Consider the following 17977-nt stretch of genomic DNA (forward strand, 5'->3'; position numbering starts at 1 on the left):
CCGACTCCTCTAGGGTCACTGGGGCCCACTCGTCAGGGACATGATATTCTCCTGCTGGCGTCCAGTTCCTTTCCACCGTCAACTCCGGCGGCGGCTTGGTCACCCCGCACATCGCTACCGGCGAATGCCATCGCCGCCTCCGTCCCTCAATCTCCGCTCCGGCAGCTCCCACGGGTCCGACCATCTCGCGACTAATCTCGCGCCAAGCTTGGAACTGAACTTTGCAGTGTCCATTGTTTCGTTTGTTGATTTATGCCTTCATTTCAGAGAAGCATGCTTGGGATGAAGACTCAAACGAAGAAAGATGGTTCAAGGGTGGATTTCGATTGTTGTCTCCAGAGCTCAACGTCTCAACCCAGTAGAATTTGGGGGCAAGTGATCGAGTCTCAAAGCCCCAAAGGTATCAAGAGTTCTCCTGCGGATATCCTCACCTTTTGAAGTTTCTGAGTGCCAAAAGATCTGATTCCTGCAGAGTCCAGCAATAGCGTTGTGTTATCTAAGCCATTTGCTCACGCACCCATGGTATGGTTCAAATTGTGCACATCTCATTTCTGCCTTTCTGGGGCTTTCACAGCAATTGCTCTAAATCTGGGGTGTTGATTTGCAGGTTTTGACAAACAGAAATGTCCCTTCTTGCTGTCTGCGCAGCATGGTTTGAGTAGCTTGCACTCCAAGTGGCAAACATTTTTAAGAATTGATGCGGTCTCCATTCCGGTTAACTAGTGGCTTCTCTATTAGACATATTTTCCCTTAGATGTCGTGTGCAAATTGTCAGACATGTCAACATGCTTTAGTTTTGATTTAAAAATGTCACATGACAACAAACTTTTGAAAGATTGGCTGAAGGGAAGCTGCTTGGATACTACCCTGGTCTCTGTCCCCATCTTTGTTGGCAACCTATCAGGGACACCGGACACGTATATATAGTAGCATTGGAGCCCCTCCGCTTGTACCCATCCCACATCCATTTGTTCAAGCGACTTGAGGTTTCTAGTTCTAGTTGGCTTTGTTGTAAATTAAGTAGCACACAAATGGATATGCAGGAAGGAAGGAAAGGGATACCATCCTTGCTCTCCTCACAGGGGGAGTGCATTGCATCCAACATTACACAGGTGGCTATATTCCCTTCGTGCCGTATCATTTTTTCTAGGAATGCATGAAAGTGGTGTGAAGTCCGCTTGTTGTTGATGTTTGCTGCATTTTTTTGAGTAAATTCTCTGCCTTTCAGTTAATTGGTTGGACACCACTGATAGAACTGAAAAATATTGCCAAGAAGGATGGAATAAATGCTCGGCTCATTGGGAAGATTGAGCCATACCAGCCCCTTTCCTCTGTCAAGGATCGAAGTGCTCTCAGGTGACTTCTCTACTTCTTGAGATGACAACATACTGTTAATTCAGTAATTCAGATACAGCATGCATGGTAACATGGCAAACCTATCTTAGCATATGGAAAGTGTTAATGTGTCATAAGACTCTTGTGAAATGTGATCTTGCCTCTTTGGTTCTAGCACTTGTCTCATTGATACATAACATGTAGCTTTCATTGTGAGCAAGGGTTGTTTAAATATAGTTCAAGTAGCATAAAAACGTTAATCGTATGAAAATACTGGTAATGGCACATGACTTAAATAATATATATGAGGCTTTTCCTTCCTTGATGTATATTTCTTTTCTTCAATATAGCATACAACTGTTTATGAGTTTACACAGAAATATAACACAAACGATTAATTTGTTTTCTTAACATCATAGGAACTCAATATTTGCAGATTGATTGAAGATGCAGAGGAGAAAAACCTGATCTCACCTGGCATAACAACACTAGTGGCAGCGACGAGTGGTAATCTTGGTATTGGGGTGGCACTTGTTGCTGCTCAGAAAGGCTATAAGTTCATCGCTGTCATGCCAGCAAAAATCGCAATAGATAAGCAGATATTATTGAGGTACTTGGGCGTTGAAGTGATATTAGTTGGTAAGAACTAAGAAGCTATACACCATGTCCATCATACCAGTTGAGCAACTCTCTCTGATGGGAACTTACTTGTCTATTGCAGATCCTGCAATTAATGGATTCAAGGGGCTACTTGATAGAGTAGAACAGCTGAAGAATGAAATGGAAAATGTATATGTTATAGACCAGTTCACCAATCCTGCGAATCCTGATGCACACTTCAGATGGACTGGTAACATGATTTATTCAAATTAAATTTGATATGATAGTAGTATTGTTGGAATAATGTTAGATGTTTGATTTTTCCTGGAACTATGCTATTTTAGTATTTTGCCCTGTAGTCATTGGCATCCTAAGAGTTGAGATGAAAACATGAACTTCTGAAATTAGTATTCTTTGAAGAAAGATCTTCTGAAACTAGTTAAAGCATGGTGTAGTGCCAACTCTTTCTTGGAGTAAGGTTGTGACTTTTACATGAATACATGTTTCCATGAAAGTGTCGAAGTACCAATTCTAGAACAGAAAATGAATGTTGGTAAATTACTATTCTGTTCCTGAAATTTCTTTTCTGGACTTAAATTTGTCAATAGGACCTGAGATTTGGAAAGATACAGAAGGCAAAGTGGACATATTTGTCGCTGCGTCTGGTTCAGGAGGTACCTTGACAGGCACAGGGAGGTATCTGAAGATGAAGAGTCCATCTGTAAAGCTAATGTGTGTTGAACCAGCTGAAAGTGCAGTAATTTCAGGTGAGACATGTGACCCCTATCCGTGTCGTCATTCCATGGTGCAGCATGTTCTTCATTTTTTTTGCCTTGCTTAGTGAGCAAGATCTTTATCTTTGTGTATTATTATCACTTGCAGGTGGTGAGCCAGCATATCATAAAATACAAGGGATAGGGCCTGGTTTTGTCCCAGAAATACTAGACACGTCACAAATAGATGAAATCATAACAGTTACTGCCCAAGAAGCCATGGACGTGGCGAGAAGGTTGGCAAGGGAAGAAGGATTGCTCGTTGGCATATCTTCAGGGGCAAATGCAGCTGCCTGTTTAAAGGCATTCTCTTTACTGTGCAAATTCTGCAGTCATCCATACCTGCTTGTGGCATGGTCATCTGATCTGTGGACTACATTGCAGGTTGCGGCAAGAGAGGAGAACAAGGGCAAGATGATCGTGACGATGTTTTCCAGCGGCGGGGAGAGGTACCTGAACTCGGAACTCTTTGCACAGGCGAAAGAGGAATGTGTCAACATCAACATGGCCTTCTGAATGTTCAGGTTGAGGCAATGTCAGCATATGGCTGAGCCCGAAGTGCAATGCGGTCCTAAAGTCTACTTCGCAAGATTTCGCGTTAATTGTAGTCTGACTCAGTGGGTTATAAGATGTAAGGAGTACCTTAGTAAGTGACATAAAACCAGACAATGTATCTTTATCCTTTTATCAAAAAGGAAATGCAATTAACTGCTGTGATTAGTTCTGCTGAAGCATGGACTTGCTGTCAACTTATCAATTTATCATACATCAACAGCTTGCCGCTTTTCTTTAAAGTAATGATATGTACATTGAGCAGCCTTGTTATTGACAGGTTTAAGAAGGTATGTATATGATTCGATATCAAAGCAAGCAAAAGATCACTATTTATTTCACTTTATTGTAACCTTTTTGGTTCATTTGATACATGTTGGAATGTTATGCACACAAAGCTCTGAAATAGAGAGGATGGTGGCATACAATTTGAAAATTTGCATAAATCTTGATGCAAATTCAATGATAGTCATAGTACATGTAACTAAATATACATCTCTGAATACACCTGAGAGGCAATCTTTGGAATGATAGGAGATTGATCCTTGTAATCTATGCAACGTAGCTGTACAACCTGTGGCTGTGCTGGTTCTGTAAGACTGCCTTGCCCTTGTAAGCCTAGTTAATTCTGTACCTTTTAGGTCCTTGTATAGTTGAAATTTCATCCAAAAACGTAGGGTTCAGTTCCAATTTTCAAAAGTATTGAAGTGATCCCTTCATCCAACTAGGGAGTTGGTTTGAGTAGGCGGCAGAAGTGAGAAAAAAACTAGTGTAAATGTTTTCCCGACGTCGTTGGAGAGTATTACCTCACCTCTTCTCTCTCTCTCTCTGTTCTTTTTTCAGCCTCTAACCATCTTTGGTATGTACTACCGTGTAGTGAGGGAGTGCTGTCTGAAGTTCGAAATATCAGTTATTTTCAACTAAACCTCATCTCGCTTTGTGTAACTCATGAATGGGCACACTATTATGCTTCTTTCAAGCAAAAAAGTGAGTTTGGAGAACAAAAGCATGAGCTAGATGTGAAAGTGTAGTAACACATGCATGGCTGCATCTCCTTAAGGGCAAAAAAAAAGGGGATGATCTCTGCTTGGCTGGTATCTCCAACACAAAAGTTCTGGATATAAGCTCTTTTGAAGATCGCTTTCGTTATAAATGGTTTACATCCATGTCTTGTTCAAGCCATCCATTTCTTGAGCTTGATGGTTCCAATAGGTTTCACAACTAATAATCTAGCATGCGTTGGAGCAAAACAAACCATCCTAATATGTTTGAAGGTGCAGTCAGAAGGGACTCATAACGGACTCATCGGCGGAGGTGGGCACTATGCCATTTGGTGCAATTAACGGATTCTAAGTCTAGCAAGTAGTATAAATGAGATGGTTGTAACGTTCAGCTGAATTTTCACGGATATCACACCGGCATATCGCAGATAATGGTCCAAGTACACACAAAAGGGTGTAATGTTTGGGTAGTTATGTTGCCCAAAGCCAAAATACAAAGTCAAACATAAGAATTATTTTTGCTATCATTGAACTATTTGATTGAATCATCAGGAAATACCTTAAGTCAATTACAGAAGTCGAGTTTGAGACTAGAGCCTGTCCGTTTAATGAGACTCGTTTGTGACGTTGAGATTCATCATTCATGTCATATGAGGAACCGAAGTTGAGCGGTAGCAGCTATTATGAGTAGGCGTATAGATACATAGCCTATTGCCACTCATTATTGTCTTCATATCGTAACCGAGTGTAGTGTGTTGCTTCTTTTCATTGTCTGTCTAATCTAGTGCCCTAGCTTTTGGTTAACAATTCATTTGTTTTTGTTATATAAGTCAACAGCTAAAGCCAGATATTACATGTAGTTCATATCCACCGTTCAATATGCTCATGAAGAGGCACATTGTTCATCTTCCAACATGCAAAAGGTATATGGAACTATCTATTTATTTGTCGATAGTTTATTACTCATATAAATGACACTTTCACCTATTGGATCTCAGATTCATGGGATAAAACTGAAACATTTTATTTCTCTACATTGAACATTTCATTTCACTATCAGATTTTTTCCCTTAGATTGGAACATTGCTGATCTGACAGATTTTACCCTGATTTTATAGAACATTATTTTATTTCACAACATGTGACATTTTATTTCGCTACTGGATATTTTTTTCTAAGACTGGAACATTGCAAATCTGATAGATTTATCAAAAATATATTTTGACAAATAAATAGAATTTCTCTTCACGTAAAGGAAATATAACATCCTGCCTCTACGCCCCACCATGGATGTGTATCTCTACTACTCCCCCGTTCCAAATTATAGGACGTTTTGGGTTTTCTAGATTCATAGATATTATTATGTATCTAAATATAGGGTATATCTAAGTACATAACAAAATCTATGAATCTAAAAACCAAAACGACCTATAATTTGGAACGGAGAAAGTAACTCGCAACAAAAATCTAAATAACTAGAAGTAGTTAGAGTTTAAACCATACTGTGTTGATCAGTCATACACCCAGGACCACACTATCATATTACATGCATGATCCTCGCTCTCGAATCCTGGCTGCTATATGGTTTTCTATTATGTGTGAGGGTGAGCTTGAGCTATGGCTTAACCGTCACCGAGAAAATACCACCTCTTCATGGAACTGGTGAAGAGGCAGACTTTTCCGCTTCCTTCATGCAAGAAGTGATTTTAGAGAAAAAGTCACGAGCTAGATGTGAAAAAAAACATGACTGCAGGGCCGAAAAAAGGATGACTTCCCTGGCTGGTATAGCATGGATGGCATTCTAACACCATATATACCTCCACATAAAAATTCCCTCGGAAAATGCTTTTCTTTATAAGTGGTGATTGATGAAGCTACAACCCCTGGCCTTGTTAAGCCATTCGTTTCTTAAATGGTCTGATGGTTCCAGTGGCTATCGTGTGAAGTTGGAGCAAAACAATAAGTCTGCCTAATTTAATATATCCGCACGAGCAGTGAAGAGGGAGGGCATGTCGTGTGATCCATGACGAGCAAGCGCTTGTCTATGTATTTCACACCCATGATCATTTTTTGAACAAATGACGGAACTGCTGTGGACTTTTGAAGAGTTTCCCTTACACGAATGTCAACGCTGTTCTTTGTAGTGATGTACATTTGTGAGCATTCAGTACAGATAATGCAGTGTATTATTATGACGGTCAACTGCTTTTCATTCTAAATTACCTACTGTTGTGCAAGAAACTGTTTCCATTCATTCAAAATCCTACAATTCAGCATGGATACCAGAAACACAAGTTGTTCAAAACACACAAAATGTAGTCATATTCTGCATCCCGCTGCAGTATGTTATGTCTTTTTAATCAGTTCCGGTGTGATTACCATTGTAAAAACTGCTCCTCAACATTTTCAGAACTATTTTCAGCTCATGGTTCTTTTTTCCCTACTTCTATTCGTTATAAGCTATTGGCAGCATTTTGCCTGTTTGATCGACAGGTTGCTTACTACTTGCATGCCTGATGCCCGCGCGGTCAGGGAGCTTGCCACTCGGATTACATCGTCGCGCGCACAGCCAGAGGCTTGTATCGTTTAGCTTGAGCTTTCGTCTCCATTCGCCTGGGAGCAAGACGGAAACTAAGACGCAGAGTGATGCTGTATTGCTCTGTGCGAGAAATAGATCACAAGGGTCAAGGGGCGTGTCGAAAGTCGAAACACAGCAACTCAGCAAGCAGCAATTTTCTCTAACTTTTTTCCTTCCCAAATGTTTCTCTAAGCTGGCATGACACGTGGTGATTCGGGCCCACTTTTGACATGGCACCGAGGGGGAAATGCCTAACCTCCTTGCATGGTCTCCCACTCTGTTGTTTTCCTGACAAGTACACAAATACAGAGTGTTCATGAAGAGAGAATCTGTCCTTCCTCTTTCAGGCAGAAAGTGAAATATGAGCTAGGTGTGAAAGTACCATGATATAAGCATGAATGCGGAGAAAAAAATGTATGATCTGCGTAGCTGCTATAGTGTGGTATTCCAATGCAACAACTCTCTATATAAATTCTTTCGAGAATTGTTTCAACGTATATGGTGATTTGGTGAAGCCACACAACCATGTGTTGTTCAAACCATCCATTTCTTAATAAGTCTAATGGGTTCCGACGGATCTCATCGCCATTACAGCGGTTGTGGTGAGACATTGGGGTAAAACAATCCAGCCTAATAAATCAGAGCCATGCTAGAGACAGAGCCTGTGACATGCCATCCAGTGCGTCGATCAGGCTCGACGTCGAGCACATAAATCACAATCTACTCAAAGGACTGCAGCGGCACATATAATGTCAACTGCGTCAAGGTGGCTGCTGTCCCAAGCTTGATCCACTGATTACAATACTCCAGGTGGTGTATTACGTGGGTTCTCTTATTTGTCAGTCTAATCTAATTCTCAAGGTCAGTCTGATCTAATTGTCACGCCATTGTTGTCGGATTAACTATTCACCTACTATAGATGTTTTATTTTGTTGTATTTAACTTTTTTTTGCTCTTTTAGGTAGGACAAGTACACTCTCCGTCCCAAATTATAATTCGTTTTATTTTTCTAGATGCCGGTGTTTAGACTCGACAACCTTTCTGTTACCGATACTCACAAACTTTCTGCTGCCAACTTCATCTGATCCATCCGCGAGATGTCGTGCTTATGCAGTTATGCAGGGCACCTGCATGGATGCGAGGAAACGGCCAGTCCATGATGATCCTTGAAGAGGCCATCACACATATTCTCTACTTCCTTCACACAAAAGGTGATTTGGTTAAGATAAAAACATGAGACAGATGTGAAAGAACAATAATACATGAATGACTGCAGGCCAAATTCTTGATGAAGTTTTTTGAGGGCACCAACTTCTTTATGACTTGGGTCATATAAGTAAACAAAGAATTTGGGATGCCAATGCTGTCTTTGTTCAAGCCATCAGTTGCCATGAATTGGATGGATGTAAACTTGTAATGTGTAACCCACAAGAACTGTGCTTATCTTGTAATCTTGCTGTGAGAATTTGGAGCAAAACAAACAGCCATGCTATGTCAGGGAAAGCAGTGAGGAGGGCACCATGCCGGCGGTAGAGACAAGCCAATACGGTAAGCGGGTAACGTGTCTATGGAGAGCAATGTGCCTAGTTCTCAAATTGCTTGTGAGATGAGCATTCAGATTCATATATGTGGCATGCATATGTACATATGTTACAAAGGTGATGTGGAATGAACATTGTATCTTATCTAGACAGTCATGTTAGTGTGCATACCAGTCCGAGCCAATGGGTACAATTTTTGAGGATGGGTTCAAAAAAGAAACTCTCCTCATCGCTGTGCAGTGAAATATATGGTCTAATGTTACAACAAAATAGGTGACCGCAGAAATAGTTAGTGACACGTCCTTGTAGCTGGGATTCAGGGGTTTTGTTCGCTTCCACAGATGAGTTGTTTCGTCTTGGTGCAACACCCGGAGAGGTCTTTCCTCTGGTCTGAGTTCTTTTGTTTTTCAAAACAAAAGATTGGTCGAGCAACGGGTTCTACTCAAGGCTCCTACTCCAAATTTGAAAGCGGGGTAAAAAAGTCAACTCCAGTATCTACTCCAATCTCAAAAATGGGAATCTCTCTAAATCCCCCCATATCCTGCAGGGTCTTCAGTGGGCCATCAACCCCTCTTTCTCCTTCCTCCCATGACCTGCTGCAGACACAAGTCCACGCCACCACCATTGTGCCATGCCACACCTCGATCCCCTCCTGTTGCACCCCACCTCCCGCCGCCACGCCCCGTCACTTCGAGGGTGGAGCCTCGGAGTGAAGAACAAGTGCACGAGAAGGAAGAGGGTGAAGGGGGAGAGATGGGCATGGCTCAGGAGGTGGAAAAATTTAGGCTGGAAAAAATTGAGAGTTAGGGGTTATTGCTGGAGTTGGGAGGTATTTTGTGGCTTAAAAAAGGGGGTGGGGGGGGGAGGTTTATCGAGGCTTGTACTTGAGGACTATCTGGTTCGAGTTAGTTTATCTGATTTGTTTTTTGCACGGCGGAGCTAAGCTATCTCCAGGATTCGTGATTAGTAGGCGCATAAAAGGACAGTAAATATATGCATGACCTATGTATTCCTAAGCAGGTGCTTCCATACAAATGGTCACAGAAACTGGAGGTACATGCATCTGCTGCTAAGCCATTTGTACCAACTGGTGGCAATGTGCTAATAAACCATTTCCGTATGAGTGGCAGATAGTGCATGTTGCCAGCGATGGTGGAGTGCGGCCGCGTGCAGTCCGGTGCACAAGGTGCATGTTGAGCTAAGGTTTAGTTCATGGAAGACGAGTATGCAGAGGCCATTTAACATAATTTTAATGTTTAATAGTTTAATTGCACGGTCGAACGGACAATGGCTCATACATTTTGCTTGTCCATTTCAACATTGTCATTTCCATGTTTGGACATAGAACTCTGCAGGTTGTTGTCGCCTTGAAATGTAAAACAGTAACACAGACTAGCATTGTCACTTTGTTAAGATATAAGATAGTATATTTATAAGGATAATGTTAGTCAAATTATCGCTTTGTAGACTGTGTCAATGTTCTAATGGACTTATATTTTTGATTGAAGGAAGTAGGACAGCAGGAACTCCCTCCTTTTCTTTATGTAAGGAATATTGGCATTTGAAAAAGTCATGGGAAATAAAGTTTGATCATTATTAATTCCTCTTAATATATATTATCGATTGAGGGATAAGGGTACCACAGGTTCCCACCGACTAGGATACTGGTCGGTCCTGACAGGTGGGCCCGCCCGACCATGCCGTGCGGGCCAAGGTATGAAGACGCGTGGAGCACAAGTCTGGAGGCCGGGTGAACATATTCTACTCGGATATCCCGGGTTACTTGTTGTAAACCGACTCAGCTTACTTTTCATGTAACGACCGACTAAGATCATATTCGATTGTAAGTCTAGGTCGTCAGCCTAACGGCCAGGGACGCCCCCCCGAGAGTACCTCACGTTAACTCTTCGCATGTGCGATCAGCAATACAATCCACTAGAATAAAGGACGTAGGGTATTACTCTCCAGAGGTCCGAACCTGTCTAAACCTTGCCCTGTGTTATCATTCGAGTTCTTGGTCTCGTGATCTCCCCTGCCTACAAAACTACCACCTGGGTAACCCCTGATAGAGTGCCGGTCACTAAATCCGATAGTTGTTATAAAATTAATCTCTACATCTCCAACAAAAACTATTGCGAAATACTCTTTATACTACGGAAATAAAGGTCACTAAATATTCCAAAACTATCATCTTTCGTGACACAAAACAATATTTAATTTCCGAAAGTACCAGTGCACATTTTGTTGCAACGGACATTAGTTTGGTCCAGTAACAACGACTAAAGTTTACATGGGGCCATCCATGTATGGCTAGAACACCTCCGCTGTGGATGCGATCTAGGAACTCATGGAGAGGTCACTGTAGTAGAATAGATTTGGATGGGATTGTATCGAATTGAGCTTCTCGGCCGGTACCAAATGCTCTAACAGTCACCGCACATGTTCTGCTTCCTTCATGCAAAAGGTGATCTCTAGTCAAGAGAAAAAAAATCATCTGATAGGTGTGAAAGAACAATAATACATCCATGGCTGCGGGGAAAATTCTCGATGAGCTGGTGGATATAAATACAAGAACTGGCGAGAAGTTACTGCACTTCTTGTTCAAGCCATGGATTACCTCAAATCTGATGGTTGCAATGAACGTAGAATGGGTTAGAAAACTTATACTATGGTATTGCTGTGAGACATTGGAGCAAAATAAACACGCCTGCTATGTCCCCATGAGAAGCGAAGAGGCCACCATGCCAATGGAAGATATCATCAGTGTGCCGCTGTGTGCCTTCAACCATGTTTACTTCGGGTCTGCAACCATAGGAGTACTTCTTTGACAGTTGTAGAAGATTTCGAAGAAGGGCAACTGCATCCAGTGAGCCTGCATTGAAGTCGAAGAATTGGTCTGCTCAAAACAAAAGGAATGACGTCGGAATAGCCGATCAGAAAGATAAATTGGTTCATGCACTTTTCTATAGATGCTTAAATAAATAAATTTATTTATGCAGGCCTCTGTGTACCGTAATTGATGAGAAGCAAATGACAATAATAGGTGTAGTAAGTCTGTGCTTCTACCAAGGATCGTTGGGGTTTTACCCTCACTTAGTGGCACGAAACAGAAAAAATTATTGTAAATCATGGCGAGTGTATATAGCATGTGCTCATTGATTTGTTGAAATCATATTAATTTGTAGAGGACATGCACATACAGTCAGGACTGGCTCTAGAATTTTGAGGGCCCTCGAGCGAATCGGACATTATGAGCCCTCGAGAATGCCATTGCCGGTGTGGCGGTGTCAAGTCAAGGATGATAGTGATCGGTGATCACTGATGCCAAAGTCGTGCAGAGCTTGTCGAGGGTGTAGGCCGCACTGCGTGGTGCTCACGTCGATGACGCGATGTCGTGCCTATGGGTATGTGCCGCAGCCGCATGCCGCCGTGTACTACTCGCAGCGCGCAACTAGGGTCATCCTCCCTATCTCGGAGGGCACGGGCATGTCCGCCAAAGCGCAGGCTTCCCGGGTCCCCAGCATCTGGACGTCGGAGTAGTTCACGGCGTGGAAGCCCCTCTGGTGCATGGGGCCAGAGCCGGCTCTGCATACAGTTTGGTTTGGAAAGGATGACGGATGCTTCTTATATAGATAAATACTTGTCCATTAATCTCTACATTTAGAGGCATGGTCCATCCTTGGACATAACAGCTGAACCTTTTTGTTTTGTAATTATCAATTATTAATAATGATAATGACATATTTTCTAGTCATACAAAGAAATACTTCTGCAATCAGTAGCATGCTTCACAAACTTCTATTATTCTCCTGAGATGTTGGCTAGAAACAAACAAGTTCCCGTGTGATCAGTACGGCTACAATCGATCATATGCAGTACTGCAGTTCTTTGATGGAGTGGACATGGGGCTACCATGGGCGCGGTGACATGGAGTTGGTGTCAAGTTGGGGGCCCTTATGCTGCTTAAAGCCAAAGACAATGTGGCTGAGAGGCATAGCACAAAAACACTGCCTTCACATGAAAGGATTGGTGAGCTGTATCTTTTCCGGACAGGGGATATTCGAATGGGTTAGGAGACATATTATAGCTCTGGTAATTCCACATAAGCCTTCACTTTGACTCCCAGCTTGATTTCGTGAATGCACGTAGGTACGTGCCACAAGCTGATTAAAGTTTGATAATGCGCTAACTTCAACTGCTCCATATCTGAAATATTCTGCTTCCTCACATGTTCTTTCTTCTAATCTACCATCACGCGCAAAAGATGATCCAGTCAATCAAAAACATGAGACAGACGTGAAAGAACGATAATACATGCGTGATGGGTGGGCAAATTCTCAATGAGCTAGCTGATATAAATGAACCAAGAGCTTCTGAAGCTTCTGCCATTCTTGTTCAAGCCATCATTTGTCTCGAATCTGATGGTTGGTAAACTTGTGTACTAGGTTATCCAACTAATACTACCGTGTTGCTGTGAGATGTTGGAGAAAAACAAGCAAGCTTGCTATGTCCTTGCGAGATGCACGGAGGACACCATGGTGGCCATTGAGGCAAACATCGTTCCTTCCGCTCCGCACGGCCGATGGATCCGTTGTTGACTTGTGACGAGGGAAATACTTCCTTGACAGTAGTAGCAGGTTTTGAGGACAGGAACAAGTGTACAATGGGGTTGGATAGAAGTCGAAGATTTTGGCTATTCCAAGCAAAGGGGCTGATGGTTGGTGCTGGCTTCATGTGACAACAACAAAAAAATTTGTTGTAGAGTTGCTTATATATATATTGATAAAAACTGATATGAAGTCCCCAATCGATAGAAAACAATTAAAAGAACATATCATACCACTACTCGACTCGATTGGCTGGACTCCATTCACGTTGCACAATACATTAATGAACCTTACCGCCACTTAAGCAACCATCCATGGACCTTTACCATGCCATGACCGTAGAATCATCGACTTCCGCACTACTTAGGCCTCGTTTGGATCCAAGAGCTCGACATGTTTGCCCTCTCTTTCTGAATCCCAAAATTCCAACTGCCCCTGTGAAGCCCAGACAACGATGTTAATCGGTGGCTAAAAGACACGTATGCCCATGCATCACTAGTGCTAGAATTTAATGGGATCTGCAAAAAAAAAGAAGACCAATTTCAATCAATATGTGTAGTTTGAAATGAACTTTCGCAACCTTCTCACGCCTCCGCTTGGCCCTCCCTCACCGTTCCTCTGTCGTGCCATTCACCACTTGGTCCCCGTCATTGCATCGTTTCCGTAAGGTCGTCGGAGGACAAGGCACACCGGTGAGTGGTGCGGTTGCGCGACAGTGGCTAGAGGAGCGTGTTGGCACCGCGGCCCATCCCATCGTGCTCCGTCCCCAAAACTGCAACAAAGCTCCTGGCAGGCCCATTATCATAACCGACGTGGGCTCTTGATGGAGTCGCATCCCACCTGGTCGACTTGGCTCTTTGGAGCAAACTCGCCTGTTCTCACGGGACCCGACTGGCAGATTGGAGGTCAGCATCAGCTGAGTTGGACGACGAGGTGCTTAATGATCGAGGCAGAGTAACAGCGTGAACATGTACATAATTAGTGAGATATACTTCACTGACAGGTGCCAAAGCTCTATTGTGGATACATAGGAGCACCATTTTGTTTAGCTGTTGACTCGTGGTGCTCCGATCCAATGGATATTATGGGACGACCCTGGGGTTGCTTGCATTCTGCTGCCTTTTGAGTCCGTTTATACATAGCATACTGACGTTCCGTTGACCCTCGAAAAGAAAAAAAAACTTATGAGCTCCATGTGCTCCTCCATGTAGATGTTGCGACCTTCAATGTTCCTGCAGCCATGACACTTTCCGTTGTCCGAAAAAGTAGCACACTTTGATAACCCAATACGGAGAGGTTGTGTGCAAATCATTGCAACAAAGAAACTGACCAATTCCTAATAGGTGTATGCTGATTAGTCACAAAATAGGACTGGAGAAGTGTGTCCTTCCATCGGATGCAGAACTGAAATGCACAATCAGAACGAACAATATGCATGTTACAAATAGGGTCTGCAATATAAATAGGTAAGTCTAACTACCTTTAGCATGTCCTCCCAAAAACAGATGGTTCCAATTCAATATAATTATAAACCAGCTAGAAACAATATTATATTGACCTTGTATATCTCAAAACTGAACTCCAACTATTTCAGATTGTTTATTCTTATTTAGCATTTCAAAAGAAATAACAAAAATGCTCTAAAATGCTTCAAACTTTGCACACATGTTATTTACTATGTGCACGTTTCATTTTGAATGCATGGTCATCAGTTGGTGCTACATAATTATTGTAATTGAATTTAAAAATGGCTAAGTGTTAATTGCATGTGGTTGTCAAGAAACACTTAACCATTTAAAAAAATATAATATCTTCAACTACATACCACCAAATGATGACCATGGAACTAATATGTTTGTAAAGTTTGGTGAGTTTTGAAACATGTTTAGTGGTTTTTTAGAGTACTATGTTCCTAGCCTGCCAGCTTTCCAATGGCCGACAGCCTTGTCTCCTCCGCTAACCCGTCTTTGTGGTGTAGTCGATAGGATCTCTGTCGGCTATCCAAGAGCCGACAGCCTACTAGATTTGCAATTTCTTGATTTTGATATTATTTTTGTAATTTTAATTAAAGCAACATTACTTTTTAAAAAAAATCGTCTAAGAGGTGCCGCCCCGCCACCCTCTCGGCCACCCCAACAAGGACCACGCCACCACCGTCATCGCCCGACAAGGAGTGTGTTCCCTTATGGTCTGCCACCACCATGTATAGATTTCCATTTGGCACTAACACGATGGGCCGGCCCGAGCACGACACGAAGAAGCACGGTCCAGGAACGGCCCGGCCCGACACCCATCATGCCAGTGCCTGGCACGACCCGTAGGTAGTGCCGGGCCTGGGCTGGCAATTTGGCCCACAGTGCCGGCATGGGAACGGCACAGAAATTGGGCTAGCACTATACTGGCCCGATTCGTATGAACCGTTGGATGTTTGATATTCTTCCTAAGCTGTTGGATGTACTCGATTGAAAAACCCTAGAATAAAAACACTGATCCCAACCTCCCATCCCTCCCCGCGCCGCTCTCTCTCGCTCACGGAGGCAGCCCCGACGCCGCTCTCTCTCGCTCGCGGAGCTGCTCCCAGGCGGCGGCGGCGATGGCGCGGCGACGACGGAGCGAGTCGCGGCCGGCGCGGGCACGTCGGGCTACCGTGCTCGACAGCACGGCACGGCACGGCTAACCGCCCATAGGGCCGTGCCAGGGCCGAGATGTCGGCACGGCGGCACTACACGGCACGGCACGGCTAAGCCACCGTGCCGCATAGTGCCGTGCTGCGCCGTGCCCGTGCCAGTGTCGTGCCGTGCAGCCCGGTTGGCCATGTATACCACCATGTGCCTCCGAGCTTGGAGCGCTGTCTGAGCCCCCAGCCTTCCCGCGCCACCATGCAGCACCACTCCTCTATCCCGAAGCCAGCACCGACGCCGTGTCCCGCCGTGTCCTCCTTCACCTAGTGAGCACCCGACCACACGCACCGCCGGCACCCCTCTCTCTAGCTCTTTATTCCCTCCTCGACGTGTGTGCACGAAATTGGTGAATATGCGATGGAATTGATGAATATGTGTGATAGGTGGGATCGTGGCCGCATGAGCGTCATGTAGGCATGCGCCATCATTTAATTTAATTATTAAAAGGGGAAAAAAAGGGGGTGCCGGATAAGAGTAGAAGATTGACTTGCTTCCCCGTCGTCTCGCCATCGTCGCCTCCGGCAAAAGCATCCCAACTGATGAGACCAACACCATGACGATTTAAGAGAACGACCAGCGCCAGTGCTGCCACGTTATAGGAAGTTTCCTGCCAAAAATCTCACCGTCGGACCGTCGGTACGCAAGCACGCAACTTCCCCCGGAGTTGCTGGTTCGGCACACGACGTACGTTGTGGCCTATAGATAACGCGCGACGCCGCCCTAGCTCCCTGATGCTACAATTCAATTCGCTTTAACCGTAGCTGGCAGTCGGCACTCGGAGCTTAACGGCAAGAGGTTATGCCGTATGAGTACGAACAAGGGACAACTGCACAAGATCCTCCGGCAGTTGTGCCTCATATGACTTTCCTGGTGATAAACTGACGAGAGGTTTCACACGCTGCATTGAGTTTCGGCTACGACAACTCTGACAAAACATGCGAATAGTAGAAGAGCAATTTAGGACAGCGCTGCCTTTGTGCGCTGGCTACACAATAATAATGTTTATTACATAATTCAATCAATCTTAGAGCAAGTTTTAATAAGGTTTGGCTATAAGCCAAGCCAAGTCAGCAAGAGGTAAGTGTAGAGCCCAATACACGTACACAATAACTAGTTTAATTTCCACACCTGCCAACACAATATTTTTATTTGTATGGGTCCACTGCTGGCTTGGAGAAGATCGGAAGAGGAAGGGAGGCGAGAGCAGAGGTGATGGGATCCAGCAGCGAGAAAGGATTCTTGGATCGCGTGTTCAGCCGGTCGACGAGTGCAGTGACAAGCCCACTTTTCTCTCTCATTCACCTCCGCAAGCATGATGATGTATCGGTCGATTCGCCCGTGCTTTTATTGAAGAACATAAATCGTCATCCTTGTCAAAAAAAAAAAAGCAAACCCGTGTCTATCTTTTCTAGATACATATCTAGATACGTAGTAAAAGCTATATATCTAGAAAAGACAAAACGAATAGTAAGGCCTGGTTTGGTTCCTCTTGCTTATTTTTAGCACCCGTCACATCGAATGTTTAGATACTAATTAGGAGTATTAAACATAGACTATTTACAAAACGCATTACATAAGTGGAGGTTAAACGGCGAGACGAATCTATTAAGCCTAATTAGTCCATTATTTGACAATGTGTTGCTACAGTAAACATTTACTAATGATGGATTAATTAGGCTTAATAGATTCGTCTCGCCGTTTAGCCTCCACTTATGTAATGGGTTTTGTAAATAGTCTACATTTAATACTCCTAATTAGTATCTAAACATTCGATTTGACACATGCTAAAAATAAGCAAAAGGGAATTGGAGTAGAGGGAATACTTCTCTATGTCCTACAATGTACTGCAAACTGACAAATACGAGGACTTTTCTCCGTCAGAATTGAACATGATGTCTGAAACTGTTACCACGTCGCCGTCAAGGCTTCCCCTACACGGCGGACACCAAAACCTTGCAGTTGTATGTAGCCCTGCAGCTGCCGCATGGTGTGTCATCGTGTCCATTCATCGCGTCTGAAGCTTCCAACCCCGTGATGAAGCTGGCGAGGAGAGGGTAAAGCCAAACCGGGGAACACGACGTGACCCTGACGTTCACGTCAATGCAAAATAAATCATCCGGCCGGTGTCGATCGATTGAATCGATCGTGAGGCTGAGGCATTGGACGACCGCTGCGCCGGCGTTATTCATACCTAGCACCTTCCGTGGAACTTCGTTTCCATCACAACCGTCGTTGCAGGTGAAAAAACGCGTTCCCACCTTGTGGGTACGTGCCGCATATGTTCTACAAAATGTCCTATAAAATGTCCC

The 17977-nt window shown here is 43.7% G+C and overlaps 1 protein-coding gene across 2 annotated transcripts; it reads left to right on the top strand.

Moving 5' to 3' along the window:
* The first annotated feature begins 28 nt into the window (after positions 1-28).
* On the top strand, positions 29-3442 carry LOC101767749 (cysteine synthase). Of its 2 annotated transcripts, XM_012847663.3 has the most exons (10): positions 29-174; positions 268-400; positions 473-522; positions 608-1112; positions 1229-1356; positions 1772-1974; positions 2057-2185; positions 2544-2702; positions 2818-3011; positions 3093-3442. In XM_012847663.3, exons 4-10 carry the CDS (start codon positions 1032-1034, stop codon positions 3222-3224), a joined length of 1026 nt encoding a protein of 341 aa, XP_012703117.1. In that variant the 5' UTR covers positions 29-174; positions 268-400; positions 473-522; positions 608-1031; the 3' UTR covers positions 3225-3442. The 2 variants fall into 2 exon arrangements, with proteins under 2 accessions (XP_012703117.1, XP_004951457.1); XM_004951400.3 differs by having other exon boundaries at positions 268-522.
* The last annotated feature ends 14535 nt before the right edge of the window (positions 3443-17977 follow it).

The sequence above is a fragment of the Setaria italica genome, chromosome I, assembly GCF_000263155.2.
Source record: "Setaria italica strain Yugu1 chromosome I, Setaria_italica_v2.0, whole genome shotgun sequence".
NCBI classification, from domain to species: domain Eukaryota; kingdom Viridiplantae; phylum Streptophyta; class Magnoliopsida; order Poales; family Poaceae; genus Setaria; species Setaria italica.